At 44.1% G+C, this 22,172-nt stretch overlaps 1 protein-coding gene across 1 annotated transcript in view; it reads left to right on the top strand.

The window, feature by feature from the left end:
- The first annotated feature begins 1,845 nt into the window (after positions 1 to 1,845).
- LOC141017007 (complement component C8 beta chain-like) overlaps positions 1,846 to 22,172 on the top strand; it is a 38,303-nt gene continuing 17,976 nt past the window's right edge. Inside the window, exons 1-8 of the mRNA XM_073491628.1 lie at positions 1,846 to 1,915; positions 9,666 to 9,805; positions 12,880 to 12,978; positions 15,113 to 15,244; positions 16,791 to 16,910; positions 17,351 to 17,389; positions 20,069 to 20,134; positions 21,734 to 21,793. Coding sequence (XP_073347729.1) covers positions 1,846 to 1,915; positions 9,666 to 9,805; positions 12,880 to 12,978; positions 15,113 to 15,244; positions 16,791 to 16,910; positions 17,351 to 17,389; positions 20,069 to 20,134; positions 21,734 to 21,793 — 726 coding nt within the window. The remainder of the gene's footprint in view (positions 1,916 to 9,665; positions 9,806 to 12,879; positions 12,979 to 15,112; positions 15,245 to 16,790; positions 16,911 to 17,350; positions 17,390 to 20,068; positions 20,135 to 21,733; positions 21,794 to 22,172) is intronic.

Genomic DNA, 22,172 nt, shown 5'->3' on the forward strand with positions numbered 1-22,172 from the left:
GTAAATGTCATGTTTGAAATTATATGAGCAGCACAAACAAAGTTTAATGTGCCTCTGTTATGTTATTGGGGTGGATGAGAGGTCTCCAGGTGTGATTAGTACATTTGTACAATTTTAAGGTACTTGTACTTCCACTCCACTACATTTTGGAGACAAATATTGTATTTTTACACTTCATTTATGTAATAAACTCTATTGGTGATGGCATTACAAAAAAGTCAGTCGACCCATAGTATACAGTATATACATGAGTGGTGAGTTCTGAATTCAGTCAGAGGTTATTTATGTGTATGTTGCTAGCTTGTGATAGCTGACATCTGTACAGTCAGTATATTGACTGTTTTATCAAACTGTGCGTAAATAAACTTGAGGTACATGAACTGCGGTGGTTACTTCTGTGAACGGAAAATGTCCTCTAAGTTCAGTTGAACACGCCTTCAGAGAGCAACGTCTCAGCTACTCAGGCTGTGTTTTTAAATCTGACAACAGGAACTGTAACAAGAAGGAAAAATATCACAATAGAACAAATTCTTAGAAACATGAAAAACGACACTCAGCTCACACTCACATTCTCACCCACTCTCACCACACACACTCTCAATGTCACACAATGTCACACAGGATAATGTGTACCCGGTGCTCGATGTGCAGCGGCTCTTTTCAGGCCAGGCTAGGCCCAAGGCCTCTTTCTCCAACAATGGCCTATCACCATGCCAACAGAAGCGGTGCCAGCCGCGGTGCCAGCTTGGCACGGCCCCCGTGTTAGCAGTGGATGATTCAAGGGCATTAAAGCACAATGTGGGGGGGGGGGGGGGGGGGGGGGGGGTCCAGTTTATATGCCTATGCCAGGATTTCCACCAGAGTTTGCTTTGAAACAGCCTGTCGTTCATCGCTCGCTGCTTACTTCCCCTCCTCTCGTGCTGTCGGCCTGAGCTGGGAGCATTTACAATCCATCTTCTGAAAATTTGCTTTGCGTGCACAGAAGCATCGGTCATGCTTTAATGTTCCATATTTACTCACAAGCAGCACACGAAACGAGAGCGTCAAGTATTTCGCCACAGGTCTCCTTCAAGGGTGGGCACTGAACAGCACGCATTCGCTGCACGCTCATTAAGGATTGATGATCCAGAAGAGATAATGACATCTTTGTTGATTTGTTAAATTGGTGCCTGCCATTTTCTACGTTAAATTAATGCTGTAATGACTGATCAAGGGGCACGTGTTTGTCTTTTTCATTTTTAACTACCCCCAGTTTAACATTAACTGTCATCATCCCTGTCTTCTCACCTTGCAGTGCTCGGAGCAAGTGACTGTGATGGGCTGTCGGACTGCATCTGAAGTGCTCTACCAAAGAATAATATCCACTCCTGACCTACTCTGAAGAACAATATTTCATCCAATCAATGGTGCAGTCTCCCCTGGGGGGAATTACTCCTGAGTAATAGGTGGACCCTCAGAAAAGAGCACCGGCGGACCATGTGATACTTGACCTTCACGAAGAGAACTCAGGTACACTCCAGAAGATGTCAAATCTGATCTGAAGCTGCTCTCGAGAGGATCACCCAGCCCATAATTCAATCATCTTTTCATGTGTTGTTTAACAATACTCGAACACCATGGGCCAACAGTGACCGAGGGCAGGTATAAATGCTGGATCTTCATTTTTTGAGGAGTACCAGACATCTCATCATGGATTTGAACGAGATTTTCTCCACCAAAGAGCGAGTGTGAGAAAGACTGGAGTGGGGGGAATTGGACACTGGGAGTTGGTTGGAGGATTAGCTAGTGTGCTGCTAACCCATGGTGGATCTGCTGTGAGCAGAACAAGGGACTCAGCAGTGGAGGATGTCAGCGGAGGCCGAGCTCCAGCCGGGTGTCAAAACCAGCCAGCGAAGGGAGTCCAGGAGGATCAAAGGTATGTGAATTTCTTCTTACCAAATACCCTCATTTCTGCCATAGTAATAGACAGCTTGACATTTCTGTGAAGAATATGCATGTAAAATATAATCTTGTGAGATATTTGTAATGCTGGGGGGAAAGTACTCAAAAGACGCCCAGGAACGTGTAGAAAAGGGAAACTGGCAGCTTTTCTCATGTTTGGTAGGCAGCGAACATAATCTTAAGTCGTGTTTAGATGGAGCTAAATAACGCTGGACTACATGGATTGAAGCTTCACTCAGTCAAGTCCGCCGAGAGGCTGCCTGTCTCATCCCTGGGATCCAGATGTAGTAACAGCTATTCCATGTAGCCCCAGGGTTTGGTAGCGCCATGATTTAGGTGTCATGGACAGGGTAATTCACACCCTGTCGCTTTGATGAACGGCATAAGTGATGTAATAGGACGAGGCATTCTCCGAACGTTCACCGAGAGATTGAAATGGGATTGAATTGGCTGAGAGGAGGAATAGGAGAGTAGACAGAGTGAGATTCCCTGAGAAAGGGAAGAGGATGCGTTCTCGTTCGCCCTCCCTCTCTTCATCCTTTTTTTCTCATTTCTCCGTCCATGAATAAAGCCACTCCAGCAAGTCCAGTAAATCTGGCTTCTGCGGGGCTGGCTGTAACGAGACTGCGGGGCCAGGTCCTCTGTGGCTGTTTCACTGGCCCTGTCGGCTCGCTCAGATAAATAGCCGGGCTGGAGGAGGGCCCATTGATTTGAGTTAAGTGGAGGGAGGAGAGCAGAGCAAGGGAGCTATTACACACGTGGCCATGCGGCGCTCATCAGAGGGGGCTATCAGCTCAGGCTATCAGCCCCTGACTTTACCATGTTAATCACATGTGCTGCAGGGGCCATTGTCACAATCAGCAAAGATGCTATTTAGATCCATATAAATGGAAATGGGGCAACGTAAATGTATGCGGACTGAGACGCAGCACGGCTAGAGGTGGTGCGAGCAGGCTGGGGCCAGGTGGAGGACACTGCTGAGGATCAGGTCGATGACATTGAGGCAGAGCACTCTTTATATACATACGGTTTGAACGTAAAGGAAGAAATTGGTGTGATTTAAAGAATAAGGTCGCCATCCTTTTGTATTTTTCATCTTGTCAGCAACCCCAGTGGAAAAGACCAAATTCCCTTCTCTATCTGTTACACTGAAGTCCACAGCTACACAGTTGTTGTTTTTTAAGGCAGGGAACTGTCATTTTTAGCCAACATTACTCAAACTGGAGTAAATAGTGCAGTATTTATAGCAGTGGGATGGTGTATGCGGGATTGACTGTAATTTATTTAACACTGTTGGGCGAGGAACTTGAAAAGCACGGTGGACTCAAGTCTTGTCTTCATTATGAGGAGACTGGCCTGGCCAAAAATTGTTCCAGCATGTAAATCTACATTTTCGCTTTTAAATTTCAGTTTGTGCAAGAATTAAAGATACAAAATGTTAATTAGTGATTAGTGATTATTATTTTGGTGCTGTGGATTCAACAATGCCAGGCTCGTTGTTTCACCCCCACAATAATCTAGACTTATCCTCTCCAGGCTTAAAGCTTTACATTGAACGCACAACTATGAGACCTGTTTGCTCATCAAACATTAGCCAACAAAGCAAACAGCACATCTACCATTATTCAACATGTGAAGAAAAAGAACATCACACATATTCTTGTAAAAAAGCAACAAACCTAACCTTACAGATTACTGCTAACCATCAGCAGTAAGCTTAACTGGGGTGACTACTTGCATCGCTTTAGAAGTCCCATACTCACTATAAAGCCTTCAACTGGCTGGCTAGCAATGAAGACGAAGATACAACATGTAAATGACAGATCTCTGGAGCCTGTCAGGAGGCATGATCCTCTTCTTTTAGCACCGGCTAACCTTCTCCCCAAACCTCCAGCCCCTGAGCCAAGCTAACGTGTCCTAGACCTGCCTCTGCACATGAAATGCTGAAGTAACAGGAGTACTACGTGACGTGTTACTCAGTAATACGTTACTGGACAATTCTGGGTTTACCCTTGTGAGCAGGATTACACATTGTTGGTACTGTTAGGGATTTGCTATGTTGAAATCTAGAATAATTCATGTGCTGCTTAATTTTAGTTAAGTCTAGAGCCCAAGTGATATATTGGTTGGCTGATATTGTTATTTTCATTATTAAATTCCCAATTACTGTTTTAGTGCACTGATGTCATTCTAGACAATAACGTCTGTTGTTAAACTGTGATATATCCTGCCTTCATTACATATCTTTGTCAAGTCAAGTGTGGAGTGTTTGATAACCACATTTGAGGAATCATTGCAAAGAAAAGAAAATGTGTAAATCGGCTGATATAACAATATTGGAATATTGAATAATATTGGTATTGGCATCGGGCCCAAAAATCAAGTATTGGTCGGGCTCTGAAAGAAAGTTGGTTCCCTGCATTTAACCCACCTTGAGTATTAGGAGCATTTGCCAGCCGCTGCTCAGTACCCAGAGGGACTCCAGTTCTAAGCCGGTGCCTTAGTCAAGCACACTAGCAGGAGAATTATGCTGCAATCCACTGAAAGTCAGAAGTCGATAGTTCTGAGTTTGTATTCCCGCCTTCCAAACTAAATTTAAATGCCTCTGCTCGGGAAAACATAGACAAACTGATTTTTGTTTGACAGGTCTCTGAACTTTGCGAGCATCTACTGTGGATCGACCCAACACCACAGCATCTTATTTAACAGATTAGCACACTTCAAAAGCGATGGGAGGAGACGGCTAGTAGCTGACTTGCATGACCCTTCCATTGCACTTTTCCCATTGGTAGGATGTTTTTTCCAAGTTCTGAGTCCGGTGGATTGCAGCAATTACCAAACATATGTATTTTGTTGGAGGGAACCCTGAGCACCTGGATAAATCCCAAGCAAACAAGGGGAGAACATGCAAGCTCCACACAAAGGCCCCGCTCCAGCCGGGATTAGACCCACAAACTCTAACTCCAACTCTAACCCTTGCTGTGAGGCAACATTGCCAACCATTGAGCTGCCCAATGCTGGATGCTGCCCAGATTTTTGCATTATGCTTTGTGATTCTCTGGACAGATGTCAAATGAAAATAAAACTTCTAGAGTTGCTTGGATACACTATGTCATGTTTTGTTTTAGGGATGTCATAGCACTTGTTGGAAGCCATTTGGAAAAATCAAACCTCGCTGCAGCGATTTCTGACTGCTGTGCTACAGCCAAAGCTCCCCTCTATCCATGAATTGCTTTACATGCGTGACTTTACTCTATCTCCATAGCAACTGTTGCTCTCCCACTGTAATCTGTGCACAAAAAAATTATTCATTTTCAAAAAAAAGAGAGACAAGGAACTGAGGACAGAGAGACATTGAGGCAGACGGCGGGGGACGGAGATGGAGCAAACAGACACAGAAAGAGGCAGAGAAGCAAACAGCACATTGAATCAGTGACATTGGAAGGATTGCAAGAGGCGGTACAAATACAAACCATTTCAGCCTTTTCAAATCCTATTTCCTATGTTTGACCAAATAATCATCACAAGCTTCACCATTAATATGATAATAGCATCGTGAAGCCCCTACCTATAACAAGTGAGCTCACCCATTACCGCCCAGCACACATCAATACCTGCATGTTACTCTGCAGTGATTCAATGGTCTATCAACTGCACTGACGACGAGCACAATACCCCTCATTAACTCTGTAACTGCTTTAACGATCGGTCTTTAAACCGAAACCACGAGCTTCTGTTCAATCCCAAATTTGGGGCGGAGGAATTTCGACATCCGTGTGGTTCGGGCGAGGGAACACGTGCTGCTGTTAATGTTTGTAAATGTGTATCTGTGTGTTTGCTGAGGCTTATGAAAGTTATTTTGTGCACATGGGGGAGGCAGATGGCAGCGACAGATTTGCCTTCCTCAGACATCCATTCCCTTTACTGCTGCTTAAAGTCATCAGCCCCCTGCACTGATGGGACGTACCTACAGTAGTCTCTCCATTTCAAGTCTCCTGTGCAGGGACGCACAAAATAATGGTTAACAATGCACGCTGCACGTAGGTGAACACATGACTCAGTAGGCTTCGCCGCGCGCTCTCATTGTAGCTCAATCCGTGGCGTGTGTGGCCTACTAGCAGACATGGACACTGACAGGAAGAGACAGGCAGACACAGATACACACTCAGAAAGGTTCAAAGGTTAAGCTGCCTCGATGCCCGGATCCCCAACAAAAAGTTTCTTGCTGCCAAGTCCTTATATCTGGAGGGGCACTTCTGACTCTCCATCTGCTGCCATCTGTCCCTTCGCTGTCCCCATTCTCGTGTGGCAGGGAGGAGGATGCAACACTGTGATCAGAGACAAGCCCTGAAACAGTATGGAGCAGGGCGAACAGTAATTGTTCTCTCCATGCTCCTGGTGCAGGGCCTGTGTGTCAGGTGGGTGACAGAAGCGTTTGATTCGAGGCCCTCTGACGTCCAGGCTGTCAAATCTCAGATCCATTTGAAGAAGATTTGGCAATTTCATGGCATTTAAAGCCCAATCCCATTTTCCAATTGTTACCCTACTCCTCGTTTCTCTCGAGTCTCCCCTTGCCCCTCAGAACAGAGTTACAACGGGTAGTGGTTGAATTAAATTCTTTGTGTACAAGTACAATTTACTGAAGCACTGTTCAGGTACTTTACTTGAGTGTTACCATTTTCTTCAACTTTATTCTTCTTCTACACAACATTTATTTGATACATTTAGTTACTAGTTACTTTGCAGATTCAGATTATTCAGCGTTTATAGGCTATTAATTGTGACGTGTTACCAATCAGATATTGTTTTGGAGGGACATTGTGTGAAAGGATGTTGCATCAGAGCCTAAGTAGCACATTTTTAAATTAGTTTATTTGTTGGCAATCTGACAGAAAAATCACTGATAATTTGAAAAATGCTGAATGTGATCAACCAGGGCTGGTCTACCCCTAGTTTATAGGTTAACGTTAGCAAACTGTGCTCCTACCCTGCAGGTCTGCACTGACATTAGAGGATCAGTGCTGGACTTTAGTTAAATTTAGGTGTCATGCCACCAAAAGGGGGATGCACAAATCAGCAACATTAACATCAGCGAGCAAACTAGTTAGCTACGGAGACATCAGCAAACTGGTCGCAGTTTTTTTGTGCTTGTAATAAAGAAAAGGACTATAATACCCTGAAACAGCAGAGAGTTTGAAGTGTGCATCTGAAAAATCTCTGTGTAGCCCTAACACTTCGGCCCTACCCCTCTATACCAACAAGAATCGGGATGTCCTACCCCTAGACGTGAACTTGCAAGGGGTAGGGCTAAGAGGAAGGGGCGAGGGGGTGTACTGGGATTGGGCCTAACTCTTTAACAGATTGTTGGAATATGAGGGCAACAGGAAATATTATTAGCAGAGAGGTCCCAGACCACCAGGACTCCCAAACGTCCTGCATGTTGTCCCATATGTAAGATACACTTAGATGCAGACTAACAGCAGACAATGCTTAAGGCAGCCCTCTGTCAGACAAATTATAAGCATCAGACTTACTGGGCAGAAATATTGTGAGGACCATTCAACCTTGGGTAATTGTAAATCCAGAAAGCCAGAGGAATATGTGTCACCCCTCCTCACACGCACACACACACACCTTCTCCCACTCTCTTCTCCTTTCTTACAGTGTGTAACAACATGAAACAGCATGCCCCGCAGCTCTTTAGTTTTCAAATACAGCGCACTCGCTCGTCTGGATCTGAACCCAGAGCACGTAGCGTACGAGTTATGCCACTGTGTCAAGGCTCTCATTCGGTATGCAAGGCCTACTTTTTGGAGGATCTGTGCATAAACCTCTAAATCTCTCCTGAAGTGTTATTAGGGGGAAACGGCGCGCTGTATGTAAAGAAACAAATGGCACAGAACATCTGGTTAAAGCTCATCTGAGAGAGCTGCACTCAATTGGACCGATCGTGTTTAAAATGCAACTGGAGCAGCATGCATTTTACATTACATTACAGAGTGTATGAGTCAGTAAAATCAGGATGGAATACATAATAGTGTATGAATAGACTTCAGTCGCTGTATGAGGGAGGGTTTGAATCAGGCACAGCGGTAATTATCGTAGGAGTCCACCCTCTCCTGCATCTGTCCTGCAGGGTTTAACAAACAGAACGTACATATTGTAGCGACGTCTACAGTTTGTCTTTTTAGGGAGTTTGTCATCCAAGTGGGAATGTTAATTTCTCTACACGGTCGCCGTGTGCATGCCAGGCTGCGTCTGGTTGATGTTCGGAGGTACACGGTGGCTGTATGGAAGACTTATTATCCCCTGGCAGAGCAACAAGCCTGAATTAGACCCAGATTTGACATTCACTTGCTTAGAGACTTTAATGACTTTAGCATCGTCAAGCCCTCCCCCCCTTTAGAGAATTGTGCCCTCATGAATTAGTGAGAGGGTGTGCATAGCCAAGACAAGAGCTTGCATTTGAACTCAGACATTTTTTTTTTTTTGCTCCATTTGCACAAGCCACTTAATTTGCTCTATTTCAAAATTTCTATTTTTTCCTTTTAGATTTTTTTTATTGCAAATTGCAGGAACGGAAGAAGTAGTTTGTGTTGTGGGAGATGTGGTGATGTTCCTGGGATGGAATAAGTTCATTTTGGTGTTTGAGTGCAGCCTGATAGTCTTTGTTAGGGATGATAAACCTCGTTCTCTTCTCACACACTGCTTACCCAGCCACTCAAATGTGCTGTTAACTGATGTACTGTACGCGCTCGTGACCTAGAATCGAGTGAGCAAGGGGCCTGAAAACTGTTAAATTCTCCAAGGTGCCTGTGACCTTGATTTGGAAATCCTGCTATCTCTTTGTGTAAATGTGGCGGGAGCCGGTGTTTCGCAGCTGACAACCCGAGCACAGGTTACCAGGCGATGGTTTATACATTTTAGGCGCACGAGACAGCGCTCGAGGCTTGCGCCCTTGTAATCAAAACGGTACGACGGCAGACAGCGTGGAGACGGAATGAGAAAGGTGTCAGTGTCAAGGTGGTGTCAGGCCGGCTGCATAGATTGACAGACAGAATAATCAGCAACAGGGATGGGAGGGAGAAGGGAGGTGAAGCCCGAGGCCATCCATGAACACATTTTCAAATGCCCCCCCCGCCCCCTCCCCTTGTCTCCCACCACCTAGCATCCATCAACCAGCGAGGGCCTGGTGGATTGTGGGTGAGCAATGGACCGAGATGATTCCCCTCAATAGCGGCCATTCAAGCTGGTTTGTCAGCACCAATAGCACCCATGGGAACTGTGGGCGTGGGTGAGGCGTAGGAGCGAGCACCCCCACTCAGCCACCCCGTAACCTTCCACCCGGGCTGTCTGTGCGGATGCCCCACAATGCCCTGCGATGGGTGACCACAGAGTGTTCGCAATGTTCCGGCTGTGTTCTCATTTAGTCTGCTGCCTTCATCCAACTTCAATTCAATTTCAAGTTCAATTTTCTTTCAATCTTGCTCGCCGCTGCTAATTTGCTATTCATTTTGCATTTCCTATTCCATAAATATTTATACGGCAGCAAACACCCACACACACACACACAGCCTCTATACCTCAAGCAGGGCATGAAACTAAAGTTGTAGGATTCGCTTGAGCTCACACACATCCTTGTTTCCTGTAATCACTCTCTTTCATTTTTCGCCATACTTATTTCCTGTCCTCTCTTCTTCTCTCCGTCTCTCCCGCCGCTGCAGGTCAGGACCGCAGCGAGGCGGGGCTTATTAAGCGTTTCCGTGGAGATGGCGTGCGCTACAAGGCCAAGCTGATCGGGATTGATGAGGTGACAGCGGCGCGTGGGGACAAGCTGTGCCAGGACTCCATGATGAAGCTGAAGGTGCAGACTTCTGTTTGTAAATGTGTGTGTGTGTGTGTGTGTGTGTGTGTGTCTGCGGGGACATCATTGAGCCTCTTCACTCATCTCAGTCAGATTTGGGAAAGGCATGCTCGGGCATGTCTGTATTGTCTATGAATGAGTCATGGGAGCTGTCTCGTCCTGTACATGACTCACTGAAGCTCTGTAAAGAACTGCACAGACGGAACAAACAAAGGTCCGACCATATTGTTCTGTAGCTCTTCTGCAAAATGGACGCAGCCTTGTACTTTATTTTCCCTCTAATAGGCTGCCATATTTTTAGCGTTGCTCACAGCTCTGCATTTATTCATACAGCTTTTTTGACCTCGGAGGCAAACTGGCTTCCTATCCCGAGAAGCTTAAAGCAGTTTACTTAAGTAGGAATATTTCACTTTCTTAAGCGTTTGACTGCGAGAACACTAACGCCCCATCCCCACCCCCCAACGTGTCTGCCTCTTGTCTGTCTTCTCATGTCAGTCACAGCCCATCTATTTTTACAACACAGTCCGTGGCGTTATACTTGTAGCACATATGCAAACTGTGATAATGTGACCCAGATAATATTTAAGCCGGTGTTCTTTACAGAATGTAAAAAGTAAATTAGGTCAAATTCAGCCCTACAGTTTGTGCTAAAGTAGAAAAGGGAAAAAAAAAAAGTCTAGATAACCTACTTGTAATTGTGGATTAAAGGGTTGAGTATTCTTGAACTTATTTTGAAGTATGTGTACTAAAATGTGCTGCAGTTCACTCCTCCCTATGCCACTTATCACTGTTGCTATGCCTTTTTGTTCTTGGAGCCTACATGTGCAGTTTACAAGGATAACAATGTTAATGGTAGTTTAATCACCACAAATTCTTAGTATTTATTTAAAAGCAAAGGATCTTTGATGAGACACAGGCAGACGAAAGCAGGTTTCTCATTTCTACCTGGCAGCCACCAATTTTGTCGGCTGAAAGGACAACTGAGGTGAGCACATTTTATCCGCTCACATTAGCTCCATGACTTGGTGAAAAACACTGATTTAATATATGTTTTTTAGCTGACTTGTTTTAAAATGAGAATCTTGTGAAAGGTGTCTCAAATGTGCGCTTGATGGCTACATGTGTCATGAAGTTAAAGCTAGATGTTGCAGGTAAAAAGTTGGCATCAGTTGATAATCTATGGAAATAAACAAACTGCAATGTTCTTGTATTGTAGTTTTAAGCTTATTCCCTATATCGAAAAGGGAAGCTGTGATTGGCTGCGTACATTCACAAAATGTGGGCGTAGCAGGGGGCATAGCCGCTGCTAAGCTGCTCGGAGCCATCTAGCTCTTAAAGTCGGTTGCAGAGCCAGATCTTCTGGAGGAATAAACACCCGGAGTTACATCAGAGTTTGCTCCCATCAAAAGTGGTTTACTGACTGGAGGATCGCTCAGAGATTACTTTAGGAAAAGGTCAATATTTTACAAATTACTTGCAAATAGCATGTTTCCTCTTCTCAAAAGTTTATTCTGCATCCTCTCAAATGGCAGCTGTGTTTACTGCCTCCAAAGTTAAAGGCAGGAAACACTTATCACTCTCTTTGTTGGGGAGAAAAAGCAGCACATAAGCATCTTTGCAGTACTGTAGGTGGCTACGGGATAAATCCTTCTCCAAAAGGGGACGTATATGCATGGCTTTTTAAGTATCTTCTCACAGACTTTGCTGGAGCTTAAATGTGTGGGAGGCCCCGCTAGAAGAGCAGCATAGCCAGGAGGCAAATCCTCTCATCACACATATCCATTCCAAGGGATATGTCCAATAAAACAACTTTTTCCCTGCCTCGATCTGACATTTCAGCAGTGCCCTCCATATGACTGCGGTAGTTACCAGCCACCAGCCAGTTACAGTCAATGCAGCAGTCGATATAGACCTGCTATTATCTGGACAGGGGATAGAGGAGGGGACGGGGTCTCTATTGAGCTGCCTCTCGCTGCCTTGAGGACTAATCCACCAAATGGAGAAGCCGATGGCTGATTGACAACATCCATCGACTCTCCCGCCCGCCGCCTCTCTCTCACTTACTTCATCTCTTTCTTATCCCTGTTGCTTGTTCTGTTCTTTATCCTCCTCTCTGTACTCACTCCCTCTTTGTACTCCTTTTATCCCTCCAGTGCCTCCTTTTCTCATATGAATATACATTTATGTATGTCAAGATGGATGGATCTTTTCTTTAACATCTCCCTCCAGGAGCAGAGCTTGAATGTGATTAATGCAGGACCAGTAATTGGGTTTTAAATATTTGCTAAGCTTTAAAAGAGAAACTCTGAGGTGGAGGGTAGCGAGACGAGGTCGAGCACTCGTCGATGTTACTCGGCCTGCAGTTTTGTCAGACGTATATTCAGCACAGCAGGCGGGCCTTTCTTCTCCTCTTATCTCCTCTCTTCTTTTCCCTTCTCCTCTCCTCTCTTCTCCCGCAGGCTTTGTTCTGTGAAAGACATGTCAAGCACACAGGTCGCGTCAAATGGAACACGGTGGAAATGTTAATTGTTTTCTTTATTAGAGCTGAGAATATGAGAAAAAAGGAGCCGCCGAGATCCATGGGAAAAAATGTACTTCAAAGGCCGGGTTGGTTGTTCAGTCAGCACTATGCGAAGTTGTCGGAGCGAGCTGGTCGGTCAGCAGTGCGATCCATTCCGTCAGCAGATCTCACCTTATTGTTGTTGGCTCACACTCGGGTATGTCACGTTGAAGTCTTGTAGACCTACTTTAAGAAAAGAGGGAGGGGGAGGGAAAAAAAAGGTGCTCGGGCAATAACAATAAGACTCGCTGCACATGGAGATGTGTGAATTCCTCTGAGACTGAAGCTTCAAGAAAAGGCACATGAAAGAACATTGTGTCCTATCACACCTTATGTAACTCTTGCCACCCTACCCCCCCCCCCCAATTTTCTCTCTCGAATCTCCTCCTCAATCCCCCCCCACATCTCCCACTGTCACACTCACCTGAGTCGGAAGAGAAGATGGCTCACTGTCTTTCCTGCTGAGCTCATATCCTTTCATCTCCTCATGTCATTTTCCTTTAATCTCGCGCAGGGAATGGCTTCCTCGGCACGTTCCAAAGGGGAGCACAAGCAGAGAGTCTTCTTGACGGTCTCTTTCGGCGGGATCAAGATTTACTGTGAAAGATCAGGGGTGAGTAGCATGTCAACCGAGCGGGCCCCGTGGCAGAGCTGCACCGCGAGGCCCCTGCCAGCTGCTGTACTGTGAACCTACAGTATAGGACATCCAGAGGGCAGACGCTCGCACGGTTCAGTTCACAACGGCTGCCAGGGCCGCCATCTTGTAAGCCTGCCTGGCACGGTTGACATATTGGTGCAACTGCAGTACCTGCACACAGGGAGGATGATTCACAAGGTTATGCTGAAATAAAATGTGTCGCTTTCATCAATGCATTTGCAGAAATTCCAAAGTAAAGAAGGTAACAAGCTTTCCACAGCACGGTTTGCCCTTTAGCTCATAAAAATTGAACTTGACAGCATTAAATTACAGGTCTTTTATTTGATAGTAAACCAGTAACCGGTTTAACACAAACCCCAGTAAGATGAGGGGTATGCTGCAGGACCTACTTAAGATCACTCAGGCCCTGTCTGCCTGCTAATGATAGCGTAGTGAGCAATGTTATGGTGATGTTATGAGACGGGCTGCTTCCGCCTCCGTCCTGGCTTCCATCCCCCTGGCGGACTCAGAGGCCTGCTGCTCCATTACAGGATGATCGAGGGGCTCGGCTCTCCCCTGTCCTGGGGCGTAGTGTTGGCTAGATAGGCCCACTCTGCTCATCAGCGCTAACCGATAATTAGCACTCAGTTCCACCCCTTAATGATCATTGCCGCTAATGCTAATTACACCACGGCTCCACCTCAGCTGTCGTTAGCGCTAAACCGATAATTATGCAACAGCGCTCGTCCCGTGGCTGCCGACCCCCCGCCCCACCACCGACCGTCTATTCCCAAAAAACACCCATCTTTGATAATATCTCTTTCTAATATGACTGGTGGTGATGGTGGCGTGTCTTCTCGCCTGTAATGAAAAAGCACATTAAGCCTCCCGCCACCACCAACCAGCATACCAGCTCCTGACAAGCTCATTTGTTGTTTTGGAAACCGTGCCCCTAATGCGCTTCATTTTATTTACTGATTACAGGCAGTAAATAACACTCCACTCTTAATATCCCTCTTGAGTTATTATGGCGGAAATGGGGATTGCTGCGGCACAGGCGGCGTCAGCGAACATTTAGATGGAAATACTTTATGTAAAGCTGACATGATTCTCTGCTGAATCGAGTCGACTCGTCATATTAGTTTTGTATTTTACATTAATCTGAGGCGTTACTACTGACGCTCCCCGCTGAATATCAGCTAATATTCAAATGAAAGCTCCTCCCCAGTGACTAAGCTTATCTCTGCTAATAGTGGAGCGGCAGGTGGGTGTGCCTGAGTGACAGCTGAATTACTCTCAGTGTGTATCTATGGGTTTGTGAGCTTTTTTGGGGTGTCTATTATGAATATTTCATACAGTATATTTCGAAAAGGTGGTTTCTCTCCTCTTTCTCAACCACCAAATTCAATACAACCCAAATCCCGTGGACAAACTGGATTATAGCACAAAACATACTGGATAACAAATTCTATAGTTACTATAGTATCTATACAGCACTGTGAAAAAGATTTAAACAGCCTGGAATCTCTCCTCCCTCTGTCAGAGACTGTAACGCTCGCTCTGTGATGGTTGGCTGTGTGTGCCTCAACAATATGCAAAGATGTTTAAAGTAGGTTTGACCTACTTTTCCTGCCAGCAGTGTACAGTGCTTGCACTTGTAAAACATTATATAAAAGAGGCAGACTTTCAAATTAAACAAGACATCACCTTTAAAGGCATGCTATGCAGGATTTGTCGACTGCCGTTTCTAAACACACCGTTTAAAGGTGCGGTAACAATTCTTGAGAAGGACGGTTGAATATAGAGTCTCGTTCTCAGCTTGTCAAATGGTGACGCTTTGGGTCGGCGGCTTGCCATCCCAAACTCACCGTCTCCAGAATTGCTGACACCCAGAAAGGCCCCAAATAAGAAAAATAAAGATAGAAATAAGAAAAATAGGCAAAGGGTGCATCATAAGTAATGACTTAGAGAGATTCATATATTGCTTTTATGATAATCCTGCATAGTAAACCTTTAAGTAGGGCAAGACATACAGGATTGTGTGATTACCCTATTTCACATGGCCTAAGTTGCCTTATCCTGTAACACTTTTTACGTCTCTGCCATGAAGGTGCTCCTGCATCACCACTCAGTCCACGAGATCAGCTACATCGCCAAGGACACCAGGGACCACCGGGCCTTCGGCTATGTCTGCGGGAAGGAGGGCCACCACAGGTTTGTGGCCATCAAGACGGCGCAGTCGGTAAGTGCTTTTCCTCTCTCTCTCTCTCTCTCTCTCTCTCTCTCTCTCTCTCTCTCTCTCTCTCTCTCTCGCAGCTGTTTCTAAGTTATTGTATGCAAGTCTGAGTCAAGTCCTTCACAGCAGCCAAATCACAAGACTGCATAATAAAAATTCAAGGTCAACATGAGGCTCTTTTTAAACTTCTAAATGCTGTCGATACATCAAAAAGGCACAAGGTCTTAAAGCTGCGGTAAAGTAAAAGTGTGTTTTTACATCGCTGAGAACGAGTCCATGCAATGCAAAAGCCTGAAAGTTAATAATGCAAGCTGTGGGGCTATGCAAGGTCTTCCTTGCACTTGTTTTGATAAAAAATTTGAGACTTCATGTTTTTACTGTCAAGTTAACGGGGAGTCAAGCCCTCATTTTACAGTTTGCCCAAGTCTCTACAGATGTGCACTATTTTGTTCGATCATACATCCTCAGCCACAGCTCAGGAATGGTGGAGAATTTTGGGATACATAAACAATGGCTCAGCTAGTCGAAAAAACTCTGCTGTGATGTGCATATTAGCTCAGTTCAGTCTGTTGAATAGTTTATAAATGACTGTGGTGCAGGAAACTACAGTAGGTTCATTTTTACTCCAGAGTTTTAACACCCCCTTGACAAACCAATGCCGATGTAGCTTCTAGTCACCTCTAATGCTCATGTCTGTTACATCATATTCAGGTCAAGTGTTTTATACAACAAGACAAAAGTTGAACAGATGGATACTAAATAAACAATCACATATTGACTTGATTTCTGTTTGGTTATTGATAGAGCATGAAACATTATCATCACTCCCTACTCTCTGTTCAAAGTGAGTTGGCTGATTAAAACATATGATGAGATATATGTGTGTGTGTGTGTGTGTGTGTGTGTGTGTGTGTGTGTGTGTTTATAATTACACAAATAATTAAAAATTCATAAAGGAAATAAATAAAACACATAAAGGTCACTCCCCACTCTCTGCTGTTCTGAGCCTTGTGGGGAGTGACGAGGTCAAAGCCAGATGGACTATTCTACATTCACGTAATATATTCTATGTGAGTTCACGGACTGAAATAACTGTATATATTCCTAATTACACAAATAATGAAAAACAAAACAAGGAGGAAATACATAAATTACATAAAGATCACTCCCCATACCAAAAACATGTTCATCAAATTGTTGAGGATAACACATTAAGTCTTAAATCAACCTCAGAATTCTGTTTACGGTTAGCGTTTTGTTTTTTTAATGCTGTTAAAGCATTTCAGATCATTTAAAAAGATGTACATAATCTACTTGTCCTTCTTTTCTTCTCTCACATCCTCCAATTGGATTTACCATTTTCCTTCTTCCACCTCTGTTTCTGCTTGCTTGCCTACACATGTTCATCTTCCCATACACTGCTCTTCATTGACCTGGATCTTATTGCCACACTCCTCCGCATCTTCTCTCTTCATCTGTCTTTTTTTTTTGTCTTTGTCCATTTGCTCCATTTCCACATCCTCTTCATTCTCTCCTCACTTCTCTCACATAGGCGGAGCCCCTCATCATCGACCTGCGCGACCTCTTCACGCTCATCTACGACATTAAACAGCGGGAGGAGATGGAGAAGAAGGCCCAGAAGGACAAACAGTGCGAGCAGGCGGTCTACCAGGTAGGACACTCGCAGCGCTTTTCTGCCTTTTTCTCAGTTTCGTTTCCCAATCAGAGGCGAGATCACACGTTATAACTCAGCCAGCGATTCATTCACACAACAGAAATCTTAGCACTTTGAAGTGCATCGCAGACTGTGTTTGTCTGCACCATTGATTCCTATGTTGAATATCTAAATTAGAAATGCAACAGGTTTGAATGCGTCTTTTTTTTAGTTTTTTTTCTCGAGTCAGGTGTGTGTGACAGGAAAATGTATGCGTTGGTGTGTCTGTGATGTGCCAGATCATTGGTCACACTGTCAGGCTGTGATTATGCTTCCACACAGAGTGTTTTTCTGTGCTTCCTCCATTTTCTTTCTAATGAGACTGTACATTCCCTGGACTGTCTTATTGATGAAAAACAAAAATGTGTCATCTGCCTTCTGTCCCCACCATCACACAGACCATCCTGGAGGACGAAGTGGACGATCCAGTGTACCAGGTAGGTCTGTGGGCACAGAGACCCAAACACTGCTCACCCTTGATGCTTTCCTAGCTTCACTGGTGCTGTTTTCACTCCTAAAGCTTGGAATCCAAACAAAAAAAACAATGAATCCCTAATTTAAATATCTCCTCCAGTCACTGATCTGCTTGAATTAATGATTCATGATATCGCACCATTCCAGTAATACACAGTAGACCATCCTAGTGGACAGTTTTGTTCAACCATTCAACTCCCATTTGCCAGTGCAGTGTTGTAAAACCATATTTTTTAAGTTGATCTGTGTCAGTGTTCTGATTTCTTCCAAAGACACGCCCCCCCACTCCCACCCCCCACCCCCCTGACTGGTTGTTACCCCCACCCCTTTTTGCCCTGTGCATTTATTTGGCTGAACATGATTTTTTTTTTTCTCTGTGTGTGCTCACACTGAATACAGACAACACTAACTCTTACTCTGAATGCTATGTTCAGTGGTACAGTACGTCCAGCCACCTCCCAGATCACCTCTGTTCTTTGCTCTTGAAGTGTGTTTTTTGCATAAAGTCATTCCATTTGCAGCTTTTTCGATTATGTTGATGTTGGTTGACAAAACTCCAGACTGTGGCCAGAAGCCTCAAAGAGTGCTTTGACATTTTGGGTAATACACTTTGTCTTCACACTTTCTTGCTGAGAAGATCAATACCACTCTCGTGTCTGTGCAGTAACTGTGTAGCTGGAGCCAGCAGCCAGTTGGCTTCCCTGACAGGAAACAGGGGAAACCACAAGCTTGTTTCCTTCCAAAGGGAACAAAATCCTCCTACCAGCACCTGCAAAGCTCACTAGTCATTAATATGTTATATCTCATTTGTTTAACCCGAGCAGTGTTACATTTTGCTCCTGATTTTTATTTAGTTTTCAGATTTACTCAAATTTGTGTCATTTGATTGTTGTTTTACCATTTTTACACCACAATTAGTGTGTGTATACGTGCCATTATTGTTTTGTTCTTTTAAACATGGGTAAAACTGCCCAAAATAGGTGATTGACGTCTTTTCAAGCCAATGGACGGGTTTGCCTTTCTGTTTTTTATTCTGGTTTATCACGGTAAAAATCACAAATGCACCGAAAAACAGGGAGCGGTAGAAATCAGCGTGGTGGCCAGTGACGATGTTACGTCGGTTACTTTTTAAAATCTTTTATTGCACGCTCTCTTTCAAGTTAACGCAACTAAATGATGTTCGAGCGTTGCTTAATCAGAGTCAACTGGACAAGTATGTACACACCAATTTCCAGAACTTCCATGGAAGTCATAGCACTCCAGAAAAGGAAGTATCATGCCAATTGGATCTGGAGCCATTTAATCGAAACTCCAGCAGAGTCAAAGCCAGTTATGCCCATTCACATTAAAGACCAAAGCCAGATGTTAGTGTGTTCTCACTAAAATACTGTTTGTTTTCTGGGGTTAGCTTCAGAGAAGATGCTTTAATGTTGGATATAAATCAGAGATATTTCTATAGTGAACATCTAGAGGAAGATTTTGATAGTTGAGCATCAACATCAAGCCCATAATTTCCTTCCGACACTAAAGACGAAAGTAAAAAGTAAATACTGAAAGTAACGGTAACATTACATCCTCGTCCACAGCACTTGATAATGTTACATTAACCTTTTGCTAAATGTTGTTGTTCACTGCAGCTTCCTCTCTTGATTCCCATTGGATCGTAGAGGAAATTTAGTCCGTGTGCACAATGTGTCTTAAACATTAGTTCAACAGGTCAAACAGCTCAAGGGCGGTGGAGGATAATAGTTTGCTAATCAGGAGCTTGGCTACAGTCTGTGATTCCACAGATGATTGCAGGTCGGATAAAACTGTTCAACAAAACAGAAGTTAATTAATCTGTTGACCTGTCTTTCACGTCGTCGTTAATTTTTGTTTGTTGATAATGAATGTAGTACGTCTTCTCATGTTCTCATTTTCAGTGCTTACTTTTTATTTAATGTCGTCTCACAACAAATAGGTCATGAACGAAAATGTTTCATCATTGTTTATAAGGAAATGAATACTGCTGAGCTGGAAGACATATTGTGTGTGACGGTTAGACAAGTTGAGCCGAGCTGTTTTCCTGTTTGCAGTCTTAATGCTGCGCTAAGCTCCTTAGCTGCTGGCTTCACCTACAGATTTACCACACAGATATGAGAAGGGTATAAATGTGCTCGGCAAGAAAGGAAATAAACGCATTTCCCAAAATGTCAATGCTTCCTTTAACTTGAGAAGACATTTGTTAACGTCAACCTCAAGAGGAGATACTGACCCATTTGAGGACTTATTAGACCTGGATATCAGAGGTGGAGCATCACACAGCTGATGTTGAAGGGAGACGTCTAGTTAAGACCTCCACGTTACCTTGAACTACTGCCTGACCTATTATACTTGTGCTCTTTCCTCTTCCCACCTCACTCTTTTTTCTTTCTCTCTTCATCTCCCCCATTTCCTCTTTTCCCATGCCCCATTTTTTTGACACCCTCCATATTCCTGATCTCATTCCACTCCCCACCCTGACGCCATCCTCGCTCCCCCGTGCTCTCATTTATTCTCGTCATGTATCACTCCCCTCGTTGTATCTCTTCTCTTTTCTCTCTGTCTTCCCATCTCATGACTCTCTGCACCTCTTCGCCTTGCCCACTACTTCTGTTCTATAGTACATAGTGTTTGAGGCTGGACACGAACCCCTCCGTGGCCCCCAGTCAGAGGAGAGCGTTTATCAGGTACAAAGACAAGCATTGCCCCCTTTTTTTCTCCTTCTTCATACCCTGTGATAGATGGTAATAGTAACAGTACTAACAACATGACTTTATAGCACCTTGTGAGAAGCTACAAAGTGCAGTTTTTTTTTTTTTGAAGAAAGGATTTTCTGGGGATTCAGAAGTAGATCAAACCAAGGTTTCTGTTTCTTTAATGTGGCTGCAGATGAAGAGAAGCAAATGAAGCCGTGAGATCTATTCAAAAGGATTCAGTTCATGTTAAAGTTATAATCTGTAAGATTTTAGCGAGTTTGCTTTTAACAAACACTCGAGCAGCTACTTTGTTCTAAATAAAACACAAGAGCGACCGATCTATTTGGTCAAATGTCGTCATTTTTTCGATGAACGATCGCAGTCAGCGCTAACTGGACTCACGAATATGTGTGTTTTGGCTTTTTCACAATAAAAGCACCCTTTTTTCGCCAGCCGAACACTTCTGATGTGAAGCTTGCAGCAACAGTGGGATGTTTCTATTCGCGGCACTTAATACACCTCTGATACGGTGAGGAGAGCGAACACTGAACAGTGCGGCTAATAAAAACTACACTAGATTAGCGAAATAGAAGTGAAATAAAATGACATGCGTCCTTTCCTGTTGCTCCCTCGTGCGTTAGGAAATGGTGGATCCCAGCAACACAAATGAAAACTACGATATTGTGAGGTTATTACATGATGTTAAGACATTGAATGGCTATTTGAAATCACGATTATGTTTAGGACTAGAACTAAAAATAAAATGGCAGCAGCTTTGAAATAATAACTCATACAGCATCTGAAACAGCTGCAGAAGAGTCAAGGTCAGCTGTTAAATCTGGATAGTTCAGTTAAAGCTGTTGTATCAGACTCCTTTTATATATCCAACACTTTGACCTTTTGGCTTTAGACCATTTGAAGGACCAGCTAGGACTCCAGGGACCTGTCGTACGGTTTAATCCTAACCCCCTCCCTCCCTTTCTCTCCCTCTCCCTCTCCTCCTCCTCCTCCTCCTCCTCTTTTTTGCCTCTCTGTATCTTGCGTTCCTCTGAAGATGAAAGATGCAGAGAGAGATTAATCACTTGCCATGCCATTTGATCTCAGAATGAAACAAGATCAATAGACTTGGGGAAAACGTAACGGAAAGTTAACCAGTCGAGGGAGCAATAGGAGGGCGAGGCAGCGAGGGTTAGGAGCAACATATAGTTCGGATAAATGCGAGGGGAGGCCAGAGCCGCGGCGCTCTCGGGATCGTCAGATGAACCAGTTGAGACGTACTGTTGCGGAATAACAATAGGCTCTCTTAATACTCGCCGAACGAGCACGCGCAATCCTCAAGCATTGTTTGCAATCAATATTGATTTAAGTAGAATTGATTGGACGAAAACAGCTGTAGAATTTGCATAATCCCATTGCTCTAAAAGATAAAATTACATCTCGAAAAAATGGACTGAATCAAAATTGATGCAGTAAGCTTTTTTCTTTTTCAATAGACATGTTTCAGCTCTTGTCAGCTCCTGTTTCTTAAGAAAAGGAACAAAAGGTGTTGCTCTGTTACTTACGTTTGAATCGACCTCCAATCCAATGCAGGTCCCAACCAGTCAGCAGAAGGAAGGGATCTATGATGTCCCAAAACGCCATTTCATGACTGTAGGTGTTTTTATTTTGTTTTATTATTTGTTTCTTTGCTCTTCTACTTGCAAACCTCTCTTTAACATCCTCTCGAAGGAAGTGCCTTAAGCCCCCCTTGATAGTGTCCATTTGTATTTAATAGTTTTAGCTGTGCATCACTACGACAGGGAACGTCTGCATCCGCTTTCTGTGATGACGGTGATGATGAAATAAAGCTACATTGGTCATGCTCAGCCTGCTTGAAGAGATAAGACTAATTGATTGGTCAACCAAAGTCGGACATGTCAGCAATTTCACAGGACATTAGAGAGGCAGGCTTCATTTCCAAAATCCAGTCCTGTGCAGAATCTGACGCATGTCGGGACCAGATGGTCGAGACAAAATCAGCTCGATCAGA

Source organism: Pagrus major, chromosome 21 (genome assembly GCF_040436345.1).
Source record: "Pagrus major chromosome 21, Pma_NU_1.0".
Taxonomy (NCBI): domain Eukaryota; kingdom Metazoa; phylum Chordata; class Actinopteri; order Spariformes; family Sparidae; genus Pagrus; species Pagrus major.